The sequence below is a fragment of the Myodes glareolus genome, chromosome 6 (assembly GCF_982192425.1).
Source record: "Myodes glareolus chromosome 6, mMyoGla1.1, whole genome shotgun sequence".
Taxonomy (NCBI): domain Eukaryota; kingdom Metazoa; phylum Chordata; class Mammalia; order Rodentia; family Cricetidae; genus Myodes; species Myodes glareolus.
The window spans coordinates 116,078,849-116,098,669 of NC_142031.1; the positions used below are offsets into that span (position 1 = coordinate 116,078,849).

Sequence of the window (19,821 nt, forward strand, 5' to 3'; positions counted from 1 at the left end):
TGCTTAATTATATAGACGTGAGACAAGCCTTCTCTCCCAGTCCATCTGATGGAGGCCCAGGCTCGCAGAGGAGCTGTCCAGGAGCCTGGGCCCCCTATTGTCCCTCACTTGCCAAAAGGACAAATCCTGGCATGGCAACAATATGTTGCAGCATGCTAAGTGCGCCTGGCCACATGGTGTGGGTGGAACAAGGAACCTCAGATTATGTGCACACAACCCATCTGCCTCCACCAGTGGCAGAATGGACACACCTGTCGGCTGACTGCCTAGAACCTTGTTCGTTGCACAGTGCCCTGTGAGGAACCGCCCCACCTCTAGCAGCAGAGAGTTTCTCAGAGAGGCGAAGCCATCAGCCCAGAGCTGCAAACCTGTTGCAGTTAGGGCTTCACTGCTCCAGCCTCGTGTGACAGACTCCCACATCACCCGTTCTGACAGGACAGTCTGTTGCTGGACACACTGACCAGATGGGTCCTCTGAGACAACAGATCCAGGAGGGATAGGACCATGAGAGGGACCTGATAGGCAAGAAAAGGAGAATGCAGAGCTCTGGGTCTCACCTGCAACGGGGAGCAGCTTTCTGGGGAGGGGATGGCTGCAGGCCAAGCAGAGAGGAAGCAGCAACTAGCCTGTTAGTTTTGCCCAGTGCTGGATCCCTGGAGAGAACCCAGCTTGGCAGGCTGTAGCTGATCCCCGAGTACAGGGCAGACAAGGATGGGGTGCTTAGGCTGCCTGCGATGCCTCTTGTGGATTGTTCAAGCATTCCAGCAGGGTGAGCACCAGGCAGCTCAGACAGGGCTTTCTCTGCACTGGAGGTCAATACTTGCTCACCTGAAAATGTATGAAAGAGAGGGGCCTGGAACATGGCTTCCTCCTCTCCTGACCTTCCTCACCCTTCTCAGCTCCCTCCTTCCTTGCTTCCCTTGTCAAGCTCTTCTGAGACATCTTTCCCATACCCTTAATTTACAGACCTAAATTACACAGCTCGACGGTCCGTGGGGTATTTGAAGAGCTTTGCAATCATTACCTCACTCCGCTTTAGAGCATTTTATCTCCACCAAAATGTTTCACAATTCGATCAATCCCCAGCCCCACCCTGACCTGTCTCATTTCTTCCCTTAGGAGAGTAAATGGGGCTGAACTGACCTGGGGACATCGTGACCAATGAGACAGCCTCTCTTGCCTTGTGACTTTGCCATCAATGTGTCCATGAGGCACATGGAGTCCCTCAGGAGCAGTCCAGCCCGGCTGCCCTGTCACACTTCAATGATCAGAGTCCAGATCCTGCATGGGGTGGGGGTAGGGTTGGGGGTAGGGATGAGGGCACTAGCAATGCTTAACTGCCAACCACCTTGGAAGTACCAATGGCATGGGACCCCCGACCCAGGAGCTTAAATGAATGACTTACAATGTATGAGAAAGACAACAAAACTACCTAGGCACCTAGTAGGTTTCAACTATTATGAATACTTTTCTTGATCCCCTCAGGAACTAAAGGTTGCTAATCTGACCCTTGCTGACCTACTATGCGTTTGTAACCAGTGTGCACCTACTATGGCTAGCACTTACCTAGGTCTAAACATGTATCCTTTTGTGTCTCCTACTGTGGTAAGCATATGAGAAAACTCACAATATTTGATATTGAAAATGGTAAGATTTTTTTATGATTGAGTCATGAAGTTTAGAGCCAGGGAAAAAGGCAAATTTTATCTTTTCTTTCTCCCAAATGCCATTTCTGTTAGAGAAGCCTTTCAATCCCTCAAAATAGCTCTGGAAGATAAATGAGCAAACTTGGCTGGGCACTAATTCACTCTTCAGAATCCAGGATGATTTATGCCCTGTTTTGTTTATTGCTCAAATAAGCAAAATCAGAATGGATCTTGTGATTATTTTGAGCTATGTGAAGTTCAGATCATTTTATTCTTCCTTAATAATTTTTTTACCAATCCATCTCTACCCAGAGATGATTCATCACGGAGCCCAATGCACGTTCTTTAGAATAAATGAGTAAAGAAAGATAAAGGAGGGGGGATTGGGGAGGGCATTAGACAGCCCCCAAATTAATAAGCAAGTTCCTTTGTGCCCTTCCCCTCTTACATACACACTAAAAATTTCAGAATAACCCAGTACAAGGTAGGGACCACGGGCTGGGCTGGCAGCCATGTTCAACATTTTAACACTGGGATCCTATGCTGTCATTGTCATCTAAAGCTCATACTCAAAAATCACATAATCAAGTTGTAAAACACAATATAAATGAATATGTATAATGTTTTAAGTAAGTTCATGAGCTCTGTGTCGGTCTGCATTCGTAGCCATGCCTGCCGGCACGTGGCCCATAGGCCACAGCTTGGATATGCATCTGACTCCTTGGGTATTCATCAGAGGTTACTGCTATGGTCTTCTATGTGACAAAGGAAGCTGGGCCCTCTCATTTGTTTGAGTCAGACTCTCACACTGAACCCAGAACTCACTGGCTAGCCAACAAGCCCAGAGATCTTCTTATTTCTTCCTCCCCGGTGATGGGGTCACAGACATGTGCCTCCACACCCAACTTTTACATAGATGCTGGGGATCTGGACTCCGTCCTCACGCTTCTACAGCAGGCACTTTACCAACTGAACTCTCTCCCCAGTCCCAGTTAACTATGGGGTGGGGATTAAAAAGATGTGTGGGTAAGAATCCAGCCAGGCCCAGATGTGGACGGGTGCTGGTCGGATGAGGTGCTTCCATTCGCTGTCTTGTCTAGTTGGTTCAGGGACCCTGGAGGGTTAGGAGCATGAAGAAGACAGAAGGAGGGCCGTGAGAGTGAGTGTAGTCCTGGAAACAAGCCTAACCTGAGAGCTTGAATTCCTCATCTTAAAAAAGGAGGCCATTCTGAAGAGACTGCAGATGTGGGACCTTCTAGAACAGGTAGAACCAGGAGCTGAGAAGATAGTAGCTGCCAGAGCAGGGATGTGAGAGCAAAGGGAGCAAGCAGCGAAATCCCTGTGGTGCTGGCACCGTGAGGTGAGGCAGAAGGCGAGCCCCAGAGTCAGCCACGGGATTCAGTGAGAGGTAGCAAATTGATGATAATAAATGCAAAGGCCTAGATGGGATGGTAATAACATGGGTGCATTATTGTCAACTCTTGTGAGCACTTAGGATGATTTAAAGCACAGCAATGATAAAAGTTTCCCAGAAGGAAAGTGCAAAGGAAAATAATCCTGGCCCCAAGAAGATGCTTCCCAGATGCTGAGGGACCAGGGTGTCTTGAGAAGATGTGATAGCCAGAAAAGCCAGTGGGGTCTTCAGTATGCTGGTGGGGAGAAGGCAGAGGGTTCAGGAATGTTGTCTGTAGAGAAAAAAAGTGGGACCAGCGACTGAGGAGGAAAAGTCTCCAGGCCACAGCATGTTGTCTCAGCTGCAAAGGGACAGAGGTAAGAAGCAGGACTGGGCAGTGGGAAACTCAGGTGTAGGTGGATCTGACCTTGTAGAGGAGTTCTGTTTGGGTGCAGTGTCCAACCCTCAGCACGCACAAAGGAGTGGAAGGTTCTTCCTGAAGGTGAGCACAGGGCCATGTGCTTGTCCCACACAGAGGAGACAAACGGAGAAGAAGGAGTTGGGTGAAAGTGAGAATCCAGAATGCTGTGACAATGGTCAGTTACCAACTGAGTCACACACACACACACACACACACACACACACACACACACACACAGCGGTTCCGTGTAGCTCTACTGTGGTTCTCCATGGCCCATGTGTGAAGGCATAAGGGCATGTTCAGTGGAAACCTTGTGTTTGCAAGACTGGGCAGGATTGTACAAGAACCACTATCATGCAGGGGTCCGGACAGATGAGGAGAAACTTTAGAATATTTACTGAACCAGGAAGAATACCCAGTGGAGGGACACTGGGAGAGTCACCCGAAAGCCTTCTTTTAACTAGAAAGCAAAGCAACTTGATGTCGTGGGATCCAAGAGTGAAAATCAAGATATTTACTTCATCATAGCAAGTGTAGGTGATGGGGTGGCAACCCTAAGCCTGGTTTCCTGTCACCTGCACTCTTAGGGGGTCACTGATTTGCTTTCACTGCTGAGTCCCAGAGAACAAATTTGTCTTTATGTCTGATAAGTGATTGGCCGTTTTAAACAACTTTCATATAAATAGTCATTACAATAACACTTTATCAGTACCCAACCCACTGGTCCAACTAATTAAATGAAAAGCTAAGAACACACATACGCATTATAATGTGTGGCCAAATTAATTACCTGTCATTTTATCAAGGATTAAGCTGACATCTCTGGAACATGGCTGCGGGAGCCCCGTGCTGCCCATCTCCATGTATGGTGCATTGCTGAACGTTATCCACAAGGCACGCATTAATATTCCCAATTCACACACGAGGAAAAGGTACTTAGGCTGAGTTACTCTATTGGTTCAAACTCGGTGCTATTAGTGATGGAAACCCACCACTTCCTGGCTTCCTCTCCTTGAGGACACACTGAGTGGATGGCTGCCACCCCAATGGGTGGCTCATTAGGGAAATCCTGGAGTCATTGGGTGAAGAGCCTCGCCAGCTAGGAGAAAGGAGAGACCTGTATCTTCAGAGTGCTGTTGACTTAGCACCCACTGGAGTGCTGTTGACTCAGTACTGACCATTTCTCTTGGCTTTCCCAAGATAAAGGAGTCCATGTCTCCACCTCCTGAGGGGACACCAGAGTCTCGGTTAATTTGGTTGAAAGCAGGAGCTCTGAGAAATGCCACCCTCCCTAACCCCAGACTTCCTTCCACACTTTCCACCCAACCCCCAGCTAGCTGGCCAACTCGACTGACTTCTTTTTCATAAATGACTTCATGCCTGTATATGCTCTTAAATCCCCGTAAGACACAGCTAGCAGGCTGAACCTGCTCTTCTGAGACTTCTGTCCACCATCACGAATCGCTCTCCTGGTCTCTGGAAAACTTGGTTCTCTTTAACAGCCTCGCTATACTTTGCTGTCTAACAGTATTTAGAGGGGACGGGAGGACTAAACTAATAAATGATAAATGTGCATTTTAGGATATTTAGATGATTTTTTGCTTTGTCAGTATACTGCAGACTGATAACTTGTGTTCACTAGCACCCCCATCACTTCACATAGCCTTTCTTACAATGGTATAACATTCAAACCCTACTCTCTGGGCTGGAGCAGTGCCTTAGCAGCAAAGGCAGTTAAGAGCACAGGCTCCTCTTCAGGGGACCAGAGTGTGGTTCTCAGCACCCATCTAGGAAAGGTCACAGCTGCTAGCAACTCCAACTCCAGTGATCCAACGTCCTCCTCTGGTTTCTGTAGGCACACACACATACAACCCCCCCCACACACACACACACACGCACACATACAACAACACACACACACACACACACACAGGGGCGGGAGGAAGTCAGGGTCTGGAGCTTATTAAGAACCCATCTGTAATCTGCAATGTCCAGATCCCTCGTGTCTCCTAGCTTTTCTACTTCCCTGAAGACTGTTGTCCCAGCTGCCTTCCCCACATCTGAACCTCTTGTCTCCTGTCCTCATACTCCCCTGAGGCCCTCGGGAACCTCACCTCCCCATCTTCTCCTCCTCTATTTCTTCCTGGTTTTGTTTGTCTGTCTTGATTCTTGCAGTGTTGTTCAAATTACTCTGGAATTTTCTGTGTTTGGAAGCCTGATCACTTAAAGACATGTTTCACATTTCTTCCCTCTGCCCCCGCCCCTTTGCAAAACCTTTAAAACTCAGTCAGTGCCTTCCTTTCCCAAAGACAGGTGACCATTCACCTGTTCTTTCTTTATTCATAAACCAGCACTTTCATGGCTCTGGCTTCAATGAGGGAACTATGACATTAGGGCAGGTGCTCCCTTGGCCATTAGGCTCCCCAAGAAAACGGATGCCACTCCACGAGTGGGGTGGTACCCCCAAAGAAATGTGAAGACCCTTCTTTCTACCTGTGGAGTTTTTGTGGTGTTTTACCGTGGCTTTGATTTATTAGGACATTTGAATATAGAGACAGTATTTGGTTGTCAATGTATTTTCTATATCCGTAAATTAAGAATGAAAACAAATGGGGCTTGGAAGGCAGCTCAGTCAGTAAAATGCTACTAAGAAAGCATAAGAATTTTACTCAGCATCCAGGTAAAAGCAAAGTACACGTGCCTGCGATCCCAGCACGAGGTTCCAGGCCAGCCAGGCCAGCCAGACTGACAAGGTTCCCGATAATGAGAGACCCTGACTTAAAAATTAGGAAAGACATCCGACATTAACCTTTGGCTCCTACCTGCACATGCATACGTGCACACACAGCTAAGCGTGTATACATTCATACACAGCTCATACACGTGTATATCTACAAGCTGACTCCCATGTAGGCACAATTGGAAAGTACCCAAAATAAAAAGGAATGAAAAATGCAAGAAACGTTGAATAGGAAAAACATCTTTCAATTCATCCCCCTCTCTCCCTCTCCCGAGTCTCCTCCCTTTCTCATTCTCTGTATCATGAGAGAATACAATTCATCCTGAGGCCACTGGCTTTCGAAGGTCAGGATGACCCGGCTTCATACTTAGAAAAGAATTATCTGCAGGGAAAGCCAGCGATGAAGACGTCGGGTGTGGGATTTATTGCTGCTTGGCTGTGGGTTTCGTTTAATTTTAACTGCCCTGGACATTTTAAAAATTGATCTATATAGTTCTCTGCATGTTTTCTCCTGATGAATATTTACCATTTGGATTAAGTAGCAGTGGACGTATTTCAGCTTCACATAAATTATGTACATCTGCCGAAATGCGGTGGAAGCTGAGTGAGACGTATTGTTCAGTAACCAAGAGATGGGGAAAGAGTGAGACCCCAGCAGAGGCTAAGGGGAAGCACAGTATGTTCTTGGTTCCCAACATTGTGCTTTGTTTCTGTTTGTCTGTCTGTTTCCTCAGGGACCCTCAGAGTCTGGACCCACCAGAAGTCAGCAATGCAAAGCTTCAGTATGCAGGGTGGGGTCCGAAAGGCCAGCAGCTGGTAAGCAAGCCGGGTTCAACGCCATATTTTGAATTTTACTAAATTAATGTTTTCTAAACTGTTTATCACTGAATAATATCTGGGGCGTGCCCACATGTGGGGGGGAGGGAGAGAGAGAGATTAAGTTTTAGATAAATGTAATAAAGTATCTGATTATATAAAATTATTATTTCTTTTTAGATAGAGAATTCTCATTTTATAAAAATGGACCATGGTGAATTGGGGAGATGGCTTAGTGTATAAAGTACTTGCTATACAAACATGAGGAACCAAGTTTGAACTGACAAACCTGTGAAAAAGCCAAGTGTAGCAATGCACATCTGTCCTACCAGCAGTAGGCATGGAAGCAGGCAGACCATGGGGACTCCTGGGCTAGCCAGTCTAGCTAAAACAGAATGTTCTGGGTTCAGCAAGAGACCCTGTCTCAAAAAAAAAACACTTAGAGAGTGATAGAAGAAGACACAACCTCAGCCTCTGACCCCTCACATGTGTGTGCACAGACAAGCACATCACCACACACATGCACACTCACAAATGAAATGTCATAGTGCACTCAGCAGGTTTCCCTCACTATGACAAAGCATTGGAAAACAACATAACCAGGAATGAGTTCCTCTGGGCTCAAGGTTTCAAAGGTTTCCATCCATGGTGGTTGCTCCTTCATTTCTGAGCTCATGGGGAAGCAGAAATGGCATGGTGTGTGGTGGTGACACCTGTAAAGGAGTTGGGTGGTGGGGTGGCACCCTGGTGAGACCATCCTTCAGTGACATGCCTCTAGTGAACCAGCTCCTCCAACCAGCACACACCTACTGTTTGATGCATCTGCCTATGAATTTGTGGATGGATTATTCCATGAATGACAGCAGCATCCTTGTGAGTCAGTCATCACTTGATGATGTCACTACCTGGGGACCAAGCCCTCAGCATATGCATCTTGGGCACCAGAGTATACCCAACCCATAATACATTCTTAGTTCTCATAGCCAGTGTGCTTAGAGTTGCCACCCATGTAACCATGTGCATAGACGAAGCTCCTCAGAGCACTGCATGGCAGTCATGAGAGCGACACACTTTGTTATACGTTGTTCTGGAAACTTGCCCTCATTCCTAGAGGTTTATGGAGAAAGTGAACCTGTCAATCATTATGAAGCTGTGTCCCAGTAACCGTGTCAGCATGGGGAAGCTCACAGAGCCTTGACAGTTTGACATGCAAGGTCTTCATGGACCCAAATAGGTAAAACTGAGATATTTAAATCCCTGTGAGTTGCTAGGATGGCGTATATGTTACTTTCCTTATTGTTACAAAGTACCGGATAAAGCAACTCAAAGAAGGAAGAGTTTAGTTTAGTTCATGGTATGAACATCCTGTTCATTGTGATGGGGAAAGTGTGGCTTCAGTCGCATGAGACGACTGGTCACAAGGCCTCCTCAGTCGGGGAGCAGACAGAGATGAACCCTGAAGTGCCACTCTCTTTCCCCTTTCTGTTCAGTCCAGGACCCCAACCCATGGAAAGGAACCACATTTCACATAACCTAGTTCAGAAACTCCCTTCAGACATGCCAGGGGTGTGGCTTCCTGGTGGTTCTAGATCCTGTCAAATTGCCAGTCAGTGGTAACTATCACAGACAGTGTAGTGAAAAAGACCCACAATGAACAGCCTTGGTGTGAATGTATCCAGTCCAGAACCCATCAATAGCTGATCATGGCCACTCATGGCTGTGAGTCTGAGAGGGAGGTGAGCTGGACAACGAAGAGGAAAATGTGTATGTCTTGGCCCCAGCATAGAGGTGTCACAGCCAGGTGACCAGGTAACTGCTATGAGTCCTGCTTAGCTTCGTGTCGAGAAGCAGGATCTCCCTGCACAGCACCCTTCTGGTGTTCGGATCTGAGGGTTTGGCGGCTGTGTCTCAATCACAACTCTCTCTTCCATCAGGTTGTGATAGTTTCTTGGTTGTACCTCAGTTCCATTACCTTGAGTCAATTCAAAAAAGCGAAAACATGGGGCCACAGAAGAACCTTAGCAATTTCTCAAGTGTCTAGCCAACTGGAGATTTCAGTGGGTCTAACTGGCCAAATCAATTGGAAGAGCCACTGATGGGGGTGCCCAGGGCAGAGGGTGACGGTCCCTCGGTGAAGTCACAGAGAGCATCTGCAGCTTTGTCCTGGAGCCTTCACGGAGTCCTGGCACCTGCATCTTTAAAGGCTGACTGGTCGATATGACTGCAGAGATGGCTCAACAGTTAAGAGCACTTGCAGCTTTTCTAGAAGACATGAGTCTGGTTCCTAACACCCATGTCAGGCAACTCACATCTGCTAGTAACTCCAGCTTCAGGGTACCTGACACCTTCTGGCATCCACAGGCACCTATATATGTGGCACACACACACACACACACACACACACACACACATAAACACACACAAATAAAATCTTTAAAAACAAGTTTATGTATAAAAAGTTTTAAAACCTTCAGTAGAAGTGGCCTCTGTACTCCCTACTGGTTGGTCAGTGTGCACAGCCTGACATCCAGGCTCAGCCACAGAAGTGAGGGCAAAAACTAAGAAGCAGGGTGGTCTATTTTCTGTTGCTGGGAAAAAGACACCAGTACTTGGTTTCTCACCAAGGTCTCTGTGTGCCTGACATGCCACCTGCTCCTTATCAAGCCGTGGTTAGCAATAAGCCTCTTTCTTCACACCCAGGCCCTCCGACAGTGGGAGAGACAGGGCCCACACTCTAGAGTTCCATCCAGCGGCGTTTGGGGGAAGATGAGTCTGTAGATGACTGCTCCAGCTTCTCCCTCGGTCAGCCCCTTCCCTGTCAAAAGCCTTCACACAGGAGTGAAGACAGAGAATGACAAAGATGACCTTGCTTGATCTCTTAAAGAGTAACTAACAGCAAACAGAACAGGTGTCAACCTGACTGTGACAACTCCCTGGTGTGACTTCTCCAATGTAGACACTTTATCAGGAATCCTCTGTAAGGTCCCGCATGTCACTATGGAAAAGTTTTTGGTCCCATGCAATGCCATGTAGGGTGCTGGTAGGTCTCACCATCTGAGCATAAAAGCACAAGGCAAAGAGTGCCTGGTACTCAGGAAGAATTTACCAGTGTTGGAAAACTAAATACATAAGCGAATTGCTTAATTAGCTCATTAGTATATGTGTGTGGTCTTAAGCATTAAGCATAGAGTAATCAGAGGGGAGTAGCTAGCTGGGATCTAGGACTGTGTGTTCAGCATTCACAGTGGGGGAAACTGTACTCCTTTTCTGTTTCAAGGAACTCAGTGTCCAGTTAAGTATTCATTGCTAAAATGTGGGTTTAATGCTGTGAATCAACAGGCTCGTTGAATTTAAACTGACATTAAGTCAGAAACTCTTCCTGTAGGTCTATGTACTGATTCTAAGACACAGTATAACCCATACTGGGGAATGTCAAGTCCTGTAATGGTAGACGCTTGCGGCAGTGCAGGCAGGCCTTGTGGTTTCTGCTCCAGCGACTTCTTTCTTACTGTTTAACACAAACACAGTTGTGGACAGTGTACCGTCATGTTAGGATAAAACTTACCAACCCCAGGAGGATTATCTTGTCCCGCCGTGTGTCCTCACCTGAGAGAACCCTCACCCCGGGGCTACCCCCCTGAGCACAGTCAGTCTCTGAGCTGTGTGTCTGCAAAGGAAAGCTGCAATCAGGAACCTTGTGAACATTAATCTATTAAGCGACAAGCAGCAAATCCCTCCTCGCCGTTTTATTTTTAAAGGTAAATATTGCTCCCTGCAGTAAATCTGCTCTAATGATAACGAGTCACGCTGCAGTGACGGGATCTCCTTGGGGAGCAGAGAACACAGCTGCAGTCAGCTCCACCAAGGAGCTTTCAGAACCCTGCAGCCCCGCCGCTCAGGGTGCTGAGCTGTGCCTATGGTGTGGAGCTTTGCCACTCGGGGATATGGCCACAGTCTTTCTGCTCATTCTCAACTATACTCTCTGTGCCTCTGGTTGACAGCTCTCACTTGGAGACAGCTGTACTGCACTTTCAGATCCTGTGGTCCAGAATGAGTGCTGCGCCTTCATGGACGGCCAAGGTCTTGTGCCCCATCACAGCACAGGGAGAAGTCAGGCGGGATAGCTCACGCCTATAATCCTACCTCTCGGGGATTCAGAAGGCTGGGGCAGAGGATTAGAGAAGCCAGCCTGAGCGACAAATAAGCTCCAGCCCAGTGTGAGACCTGTCTTAGGGAGAGGAGAGGAAGAAGAGGAGGAGGAGAGGGGAGAGGAAGGTAGGCAAAGCCAGGAGGGGAGAGGAGGGAAGGAGAAGAGAAAGGGAGGGAAGGGGAGGGAATGGGAGGGAATGGGAAGGGAGGGGAGGGGAGGGGAGGGGAGGGAATGGGAGAGGAGGGGAAGGATGGAGAAGGAGGCAAGGGAGACATTTCCCCCTCGTTCTCATTCTGCAACACCAGCATCTGTTTGCTGCATTAGCGTTGCAGTTGCTCACAGTTGCTCACATGAAATGGCCAAATTCATTTTCCCATGTCTTCAGCTGTGGAGTTACAGCAAGTGTGGAACTTCACAAGGGTCTGTCTTCCTTGTCTGCTCTTTAGATGAGTCCCTCCCTGCCTGACTGAGGAGCCCAGGGTATCTCTGGAGAGCTCCTATGCTCTGTCGGCCCTGCCTCCCACATGTGAGGTTATACCTGTACTCCCTGCACTGATCAAATCAACTGGCATAGAAATAGGTTTTTGCTCTCCTAGATTTTGCTTTTGCTAGAGCCATTGAATAAAGGCAGACAGGCTGGAGGCAGGAAGGTGACTTCCTCCCTCTTAGAATGCACAGCTGGAGCCCAGGCTGCTTCCTGTCTTGAGCTGAGGAGTATAGAGGCTTGGGGAATGTGTATGAAGTAGCTGAGGGTCGGAGTGGGGTTGGGTGTCGGGAGGGAACTTTCTTCCTGTGGATGGAAGAAGGATGGGAAATTTTTGCAGAGACTGTGCACAACAGTGTTAGGCGGCATTGAGGATTCAGGTCTGGGCAGTGCTAGAGCTCTCAAGATCAGCGACCAAGAGACGGCTCCTCTCAGGCTGGCTGGCCACCTCGACAGTGATAAACGAGCAGCTTTGGGAAGAGCATTTAATAAGGCCTCTGGGAAATCTTCAGTTGCCCAGGATGTGAAAAATGACGTGCAATCGGTGAAGTTGGCCAGAAAGCCTGTGGGTGGTGAGAGGTGGGCCTCCGAGACAGCACACCTCAAGGAGCAGGAGGACGCAGCACATGGGATGGGGTGTTCAAGGGAAGAGTTCAAAGGTCTTACTTCCATCTGAGAGGAGGAGGATGCTCGGTCTTTACCTCCCCCGCCACAAGAGCCTGTGTCAGCAGCATCAGGTGACTGTTTCTAAAGCAGAATCCAGCTAAGAAGTCAGGCTCCCAGCTAGACTTGATAAAGAAGCACTCCACAGGGTTATATGATTGTCTAGACATCATATAACCTTGGAATGGTTTTTCTGGAAAGGTCATGGACCCAGGGAGTCAGGAATCATCACTCAGATCAGTTTGTGTATTCGAAGGGTTAGGACAGCAGCTCTCTTGGCAGGATGTCAAGGCAGAGTGTGCTGTGTTCCCAAGCGTTCTCCCGTCCCCTAGAACTCTGGGGAATGGTCACTGTGGCTGATGACTGCTGTGGCTGGCCAGTTAGCTGCCATTGGAGGCCAATCCTTGCTGTGTGCACATCTGTCATTCTTCATGAATTCATTTGCTCCCATTCCAAGTCCTTCCAGACTGTTGGGTTCTGGGAGCCTGGGAGAAAGATGATCTCTTTTTCCCACTGACCTCTGCCTGTAACTGAAAGCGTTTTTCTCATGAGCACTGATAGGCTCTCAGTCTCTCATCCCTTAAAATGGTCCCCCAACCTACTATTATAGCTATCCATTCCAGGAAAGCGTCCATGATAGTGATGTGTCTTGGTTACTAATCTTTGGCTAAAAAGAGACAATACAACCAAGGCCACTTGTAAAAGAAAACATTTAATTGGGGTCTTGCTTATAGCGTCATGGTCATCATAGCAGCAGGCAAGTGGGCGTGGTGCCGGAGAAGTAGCTGAGAGTTTACATCAAATCCATAAGCACAAGGCAGAGACAGAGAGAAAGAACTGATTGGGAATTGCATGTGCTTTTGAAACTCCACCCTCAGCAACACACTCCCACTAATAAGGCCACACCTCCTGATCCTTCCGAAATAGTTGCACTAACTGTGGACCTAGCCTTCAAATATATGAGCCTCTGGGGACCATTGTCATTCAAGCCACCACACAGGAGCTTAGGAGGTGGGCAGTTGCTCTGTCTGTGTGACCTTTTCATTTTTAGCCAAGATCCTTATATCCTGATGTCTTAATCAAACCCAGGGCACATGCCTGCTTGATCCAGAGGTCATCCAATCAGTTCAGCATAACATCAAGTCCCGACTGCCCCCTGAGGTCCGACTTCCTGTTCCAACTAGGTCGCTGTAATCAAGGCTGGCCCTGGCCCCTGCCCACATGTGGTCTGATGTCCCAGCCCTTTTCCCTCCCTTCTCTTCCCCACCTACATTCTCTACTCGGCACAGGCCCAAGTTGAGGCCTCCCTTTCTTTAGTGACAGGTGTCCTCAGAGCCATGACCAGGTGGCAGTGGCTCTTCAGTCAGGTCCGTCCTAAGCTTGTTTGTCTCTTATGCCAATCAACAGCTGAAGGGAAATGTCCCTCTCATTAGTGTATATGTTCCTCCCATGCCTCCTCCCCTTAGACAGTGTGTTGACTCATTTTCCATGAGTCAGTAAGGGTTCAGAAAAACCTGAGCTGAAAATTTTCAGCATGCCCCCTGATTCCCTGTGTGGCCTTTAGGTCTCTGCCTTAAAGAGTGTGACAGTATTCCTTTAGAGTTGTGAGATCCCCGTCAGCACGGCACCACCTCAACCGGAGACGAGGTGCCCCCGAAATGCCAGAACGGCCTGTGAAATGGCACAACCGTGTGGGAGGTGATAGCCCTGAGGGTGGAGCTTCTGTCTTGAAGATGCCAAACCCCCCAGAAGCTCAGGTCCTGCAGCCATGGAGCAGAGCAGGGTCTAGGGAGAGGTGACCCCAGCCTTCTCTTGTATGGTCAGGAGCAGACGGAAGACGTTAGTGGCTGCTGCATCTGCTGTGAGCCACCGCACACACCCAGGTCAAGGGCAGGCAGGAAGCCTCTGCCAAGCTGGAAGAGAAACACCAGGAACCAGGAAGAAGGCGGCTTTCGAATCCAGAAGAACAACCCAAAATTCCAAGGGTTTACCATAGACCATCTGTGCCTGCGCCTTTGTCATAGCTAAAGTTGAGCCTTAGAGGGAGAAGGAAGCTACCTTGTTGGTTATGTTTTTGCACAAACCATTACGGAGAAGAGCTTTAGACTGGAAAGGACAGGTTCAAGTCTTGGTTCTGGCACATAGGTGACAGGGTGACTTTAAGATGCCAAGTCACCAGAACTTCAGGTTCCTGCCCTGGAAATGGGCCCCAACCCTTCCCTACTGTCATCCCTACCCGCAATGTAAGTTCTCATGATAATGAGCAGAGTTACTGCATTTCCTAAGTTGTTTATTTAACGTCATTGTGGGATAAAGAACAAACCCAACAAGTCGTGGCTGCCTTGTTGCTATAACATTCACATTAAGAAGGTATAGAGATTAAAGAAAGCAATGTGTACATTATCAATGGGAAGTTTGTGTCTGGAGAGGGAGGCAGCTTCCTTAAAGAACGCTTTAGCAGGCAGATGTTTCTGTGGATGTCTAGTGGAATCCACAACACACTACTGCATTGTGAGTGAGCCTCCCAGGCTCTACACCCTGTCCTTCCCCAGCTCTGGGGAGCAAGGTTGAGGATAAGGAAGCATGGTGTCAATTTAGCTTCTTCTGAATCTTTAGCACCACATAAATTGGTATCTATATCTTTAGGAAGACATTGTTAGGTAACAATGATGCTTCTGTTCCTATAGCTATGTCTCCCATTGCCCAAAAACCATGCCACCCAGTACCCAAAGAGCCATCACCAAACCCCCAGGAAACTATGACAGCCTGCCCCCAAGAGCTACAGTACTCATATTCCCCAGCCAGACCACCAATTCCACCCATCCTCTGCAAGACATGACACCAAGCCCCACAGAGGTTCATGGTCACCTGCCCCCAAGAGCCATATAAGTCCAGGTAACCATGCCAATGAGCCCCCAAGAGTCTTCTCAGATTGATGGACAACAACAAGAAACTAGGTGATGGCAGCATACTTCCCAGGATGCCACTTTCCCAAGAGCGTTGTCCCTTACTGGGGCCTTTCTGTGCTAGCAAGGGGCAGGGAGCATTGTGCTGAAGTTGGCACACAGTGATGGGAGCTCAGTTGATCTTTCTGGCAAGAAGGAAGCAGGTAGTGAAACATCGTGTTTGCAGAGAAGACCAGACCAAAGTGACATCACATTAATAGCTTATAAACGCTAATCAGTTTGGGTTAATTCTGTATTCCCTGTAAAAACATCTATCATGGACCCTGAATCCATGAAAGTAGCCAAGAAATTAATATTGCAGGGAGAGAGCTTGCCTTCAGTGTTCTCAAATAAGGGTGGAGGCAGTTTAGCAAGTGATTAATGAGTTTTACCAAGGGTCCCCTTCAAATGTAACACATCTGTCATACTTTGCAGCTCTATGGGGCCAAATCACTTTAATATCCACTTGCACTCAAGTAAATAAGGCAAGTTCTTGGCAGTTGGCCTGAAGGGATGGAGGAGTCCACTGCCAGGGTCGTGAGCAAGGAAACTGGAGAGTTAGGACTCAATATTGAAGATTCAGGACCACTCATGCCGCTGACCACCTCTCTGAAAGGATTAAAAAGTATGAAAGCAAATTGATTGCTATGAGATTGTTGAGTAAGTGAAAAATGTGCACATTTTAACTGAAGACGGACGCTTAAAAGAAATTCTACACTAGCTCAGAATTGAGAATAATAGAGGGTTATTTATTTAGGGGTAGACTCACAGATCCCAATCCTCTGCTGGGACTGGGAACAGCAACTGAATCCCACAGTCGGAAGAGAGGCCGAACACACACTTTACATGGGCATAAATAGTATATGAGACCACGTCCAAGTGGGCGGGCAACTTAAAGGCTACTGGCGGTGGGAATTCCTACAGCATTCAACCTTCATCATGCCATGACAATAGGAGAAGAGCCTAAGAGAAAATTTATGTATTAAAAGGTGGAAGCTGCAACAGGAGACATAAAGCACACCTGTGCTAACGGAGCACTCCTTCCTCAGAGGAAGCCAAGCTAAGTGCATAAGCACCGCCACAGCACTGCGACCCACACAAACAGTGCCTAAAAAAAAAAGCTGGAGAATGCAAAGTGGTTACCAAGGACCATTTAGGGAAACCTGACCCCAACCATAATAGTGACACCAACCTTAACCCCAACCATGACCCTAATACTAACCTGACTGAACTCTAGCTCTAACCCTGACCCCAGCACTGATTCTAATCTTAATATTAACCCTGACCCTGACCCTGACCCTGACCCTGATCCTGATCCTGGTCCTGACATAGACCCTGACCCTGATCCTGACCCTAGCCATGATTTAGAAGAGCTATCACACACGCATTAAAAATAATGACTGAAAGAGACAGCCTCCAGCATGGGAGAAAATACTTGCAAATTATACATGTGAAAGGAGTAAATATCCAGAACAGATAAAGAACTCAATAGTAAAAATATAAATAATCTGATTTAGAATAGGTAATGGGCCTTGATTGATCATTGATCAGAATGGTCCACACTGGTATATGAAAAAATGTTTAGAGGCTGGAGAGATGGTTCCATGGTTAAGAACACATATCTGTTCTTATGGAGGACCCAAGTGCAGTTGCCAGCACCAACATGGTGGCTCACAACTGTCTGTAACTCCAGTTCCAGGACATTAGATGCCACCTTCTGGCCTCTGTGGGCACTAGGTACATACATAGTGCATATACATGCAAGCAGGCAAAATATTCAAACACATAAAATAAAACTGAATAAATCTTTAATTAAAAAAGCTCTTACTATCAGAAACCACTAAGGAAATCAGTAGGGAAGCCTTGGGGAGGGGGTTATCACCTCTGTGCATTGAAGTGTCTGTCATTGAAATGACAGTCCATAGCAAGAACTGGGGAGGATGTAAATCCAGCCTCTTGGAAAACAGTGGCTGCAGAAAACTGAGCGGAGAGCTATCACACATGCTCCAGCACGCCCACTGCCAGGCATGAATCCACCAGAAATCATGCAGTGTGTTGAAGAAGCGTCTGCACTGCATCCCAAAGTCAGCCTACACAGGAGGAGTGGGGATGAGAACGCATCAGGTATACACAAAAGAAAACCAGAAAGCACGAAAGCCTGCCCTTTGTGCCAACATGCTTCAGAACAGAAGCACTATGTTGGTGAAATAAGCAAGGCACAGAGAGACAAGAACCACAGGACCTCACTCACAGGTCACAACTGAAAAGGCTAACCTCAGTGAAGCAGTGAGAAGAACCACCATTACCAGAGGCTAGGAGAACAGCAGGAGGGCCGACTGGAGAGGCGCAAACAGGAATAGGCCAGCAAGGCAATGGAACCCATGCTTAGTGAAAGGCATGTGAGCCTTGCAAACAAGGCCTGACCTCATTGCCTGTTCTTCCCAACCTCTCCAGAGCTTCCTTGATGCAACTGTGACTGGGATGGTGTAGTATTTCTTATGAGAAGTCTAGTTTGGAACAGAGTCTCCCCATCAGCCTTGGCAACATTAGATTAGGGAGTTTCAGGATCATGTATCAGAGTGAGGTTAGGAGCTGGACCAGAGCTCTGCATCAAGGAAGGCTACATTTAAGGATAGTCTAGAGATAATGTAACAAGGCAGGGATTGAAATCGCCTTTGTGGACATCTTGAGGGAGGGGATGATGGCAGCTGTGTCTGCAGCCAGGATTGATGCAGATAGATGCTGAAGATCTGGAGATGTTTCTGCCCTCGTGCTGCCGAGACTGCTCTGTACTGCACAGAGGACCCTTGAGAGCTGTCCTGTTTGGCCCGAGGTAACACCTCTCCCTTGAAATCCCCAAATCATTTCCTAATTGGGGAAGGGCTCCATCTCCTCATCTACAGTGAGTCATCGTGGCCTCCCTCCCTCGGAGCTGCTGAAGATCACCAATCCCACATCCCGCAGCAGCTAATCATACGCTTCTGTTTTATTGCTCCACTTTTCGCTTTTGAATAGCTTCATTTCCCAGATCAGATGTGAGCTGTTCAAGGACGAAAGATGTTTTCCATCACGTTTGTGGCTTCCACGGCCCACTGCTCAGTGTGGAGCAGAACATGGGGTTTCAACAGATCCTTGCTAAATGAATGATATCCTATAGTGAAAGTAAAATTAAATGTCAAATTTATGAGTGTAAGTTCCAGAATTCATGAAAATTGGAAAAGCTTGATGTTATTACGTAAAAGATTTTAGATTTAACAACTTGTCTGATGGTTAATTAACTCAGCTGTTCACACTGTGAGCAACCCCGAGGAAGAATGCTAGAATCTTCAGCCAGGTTTTTTTTTTTTTTGAAATGTTTACTCTGCTATGAAAGACCTTGAAAGAAGAATGTAGGCTGTCATTGTTGAGATTTGTCAGGAATAGGCTGAACTGAACAGTTTCTGTAGGGGAGGAGTCTGTGTGAGGCAGGAGTCTCTGGGGGAGGAATCTCTTTGAGGAATCAGTCTCTGTGGGAGTAGTCTGTAGGGGAGCAGTCTCTGGGGGAGCAGTCTGTGTGGGGGAGCAGTTGTCTTCAGGCCACAAACTTCTGGTGGGAGAAAGTTATCACGGGTGTTTTCTGTACACACGGTCAGCATTTTCACTTGGACCTGAGGCAGGCTTTGGCATCCCTCCGAGCCTCATCCAAGGAAGGACTTGCACTCATCTACACCTGAGGCATTGGTTCTTGTCATGATTAAGCCTGTATCAATAATGAGCATTCACCCAGAGCTTCGCTCACACCTACACTATTTGGTGCACTTACATGAGAACTTAGGGAGTCTGCGAAGTATAGCCAAGCCTTCTTGTCCAAATGGACTTTACAGGACCTCTCCTCGACCACACTGTTAGTCCTAGCTGGTTTAAGTCAACCATGGGACCAGACAGATGTCTCTGTGGTTAAGAGCACACGCTGCTCTTTTAGAAGACCTGAGTTTGGTTCCCTGCACCGTGTTAGGTGGCCCACAACCACCTGTAGATTTGACATCTTTTTCTGGCCTCTGAAGATACTGTGCTCACATGCACAAGCCTACACAGAGAGAGAGGCAGAGACAGAGACAGGGAAAGAAAAATATTTAAAAAGAAACCTTTATAAATACTAAACAGTAGCCATGCTTCACTCTTTTGAAGGGCCCCCCCCATACCATGTCTCTGTTCCATGAGTGTTTCCTACCACCCATGAGGCTCACAGGAGGCAAGGCATCTTATTTTTCCAGAAGAATGATGGCCTAACCATAGATAGCCAGGGAGACCATTTTAATGGCAGAACAAGTTTTATTCCTTTGAGAATGTAGGGGTTTTAATGCAAATTTAGTTCAGCTATTTCCACTCTATAGAATGGTCAGCAGATGAAGGAATTGTTGTTGTTTGTTTGTTCTTTGAGTTGTAAACCTAACTACTCATCTGAATGCTTTTGGTTTTTTACTATCATGGCTTCTCTGGCCATGCACAATTGATGTCTCATTTTAGTGCCCCCATCAATCCGCTTGTCAATCTGCTTTGCAGGAGTCTAAGCTGTGTATTGTA

General features: G+C 47.4%; 1 protein-coding gene across 4 annotated transcripts in view; it reads left to right on the plus strand.

Moving 5' to 3' along the window:
- Positions 1-19,821, plus strand: part of Dpp6 (dipeptidyl peptidase like 6) — an 868,555-nt gene that overhangs the window by 693,379 nt on the left and 155,355 nt on the right. For all 4 annotated transcript variants that reach the window (XM_085691109.2, XM_048440198.3, XM_087907530.1 and 1 more), the window contains exon 7: positions 6,935-7,016. In XM_085691109.2, the coding sequence (XP_085547235.2) occupies positions 6,935-7,016 (82 nt within the window). The remainder of the gene's footprint in view (positions 1-6,934; positions 7,017-19,821) is intronic.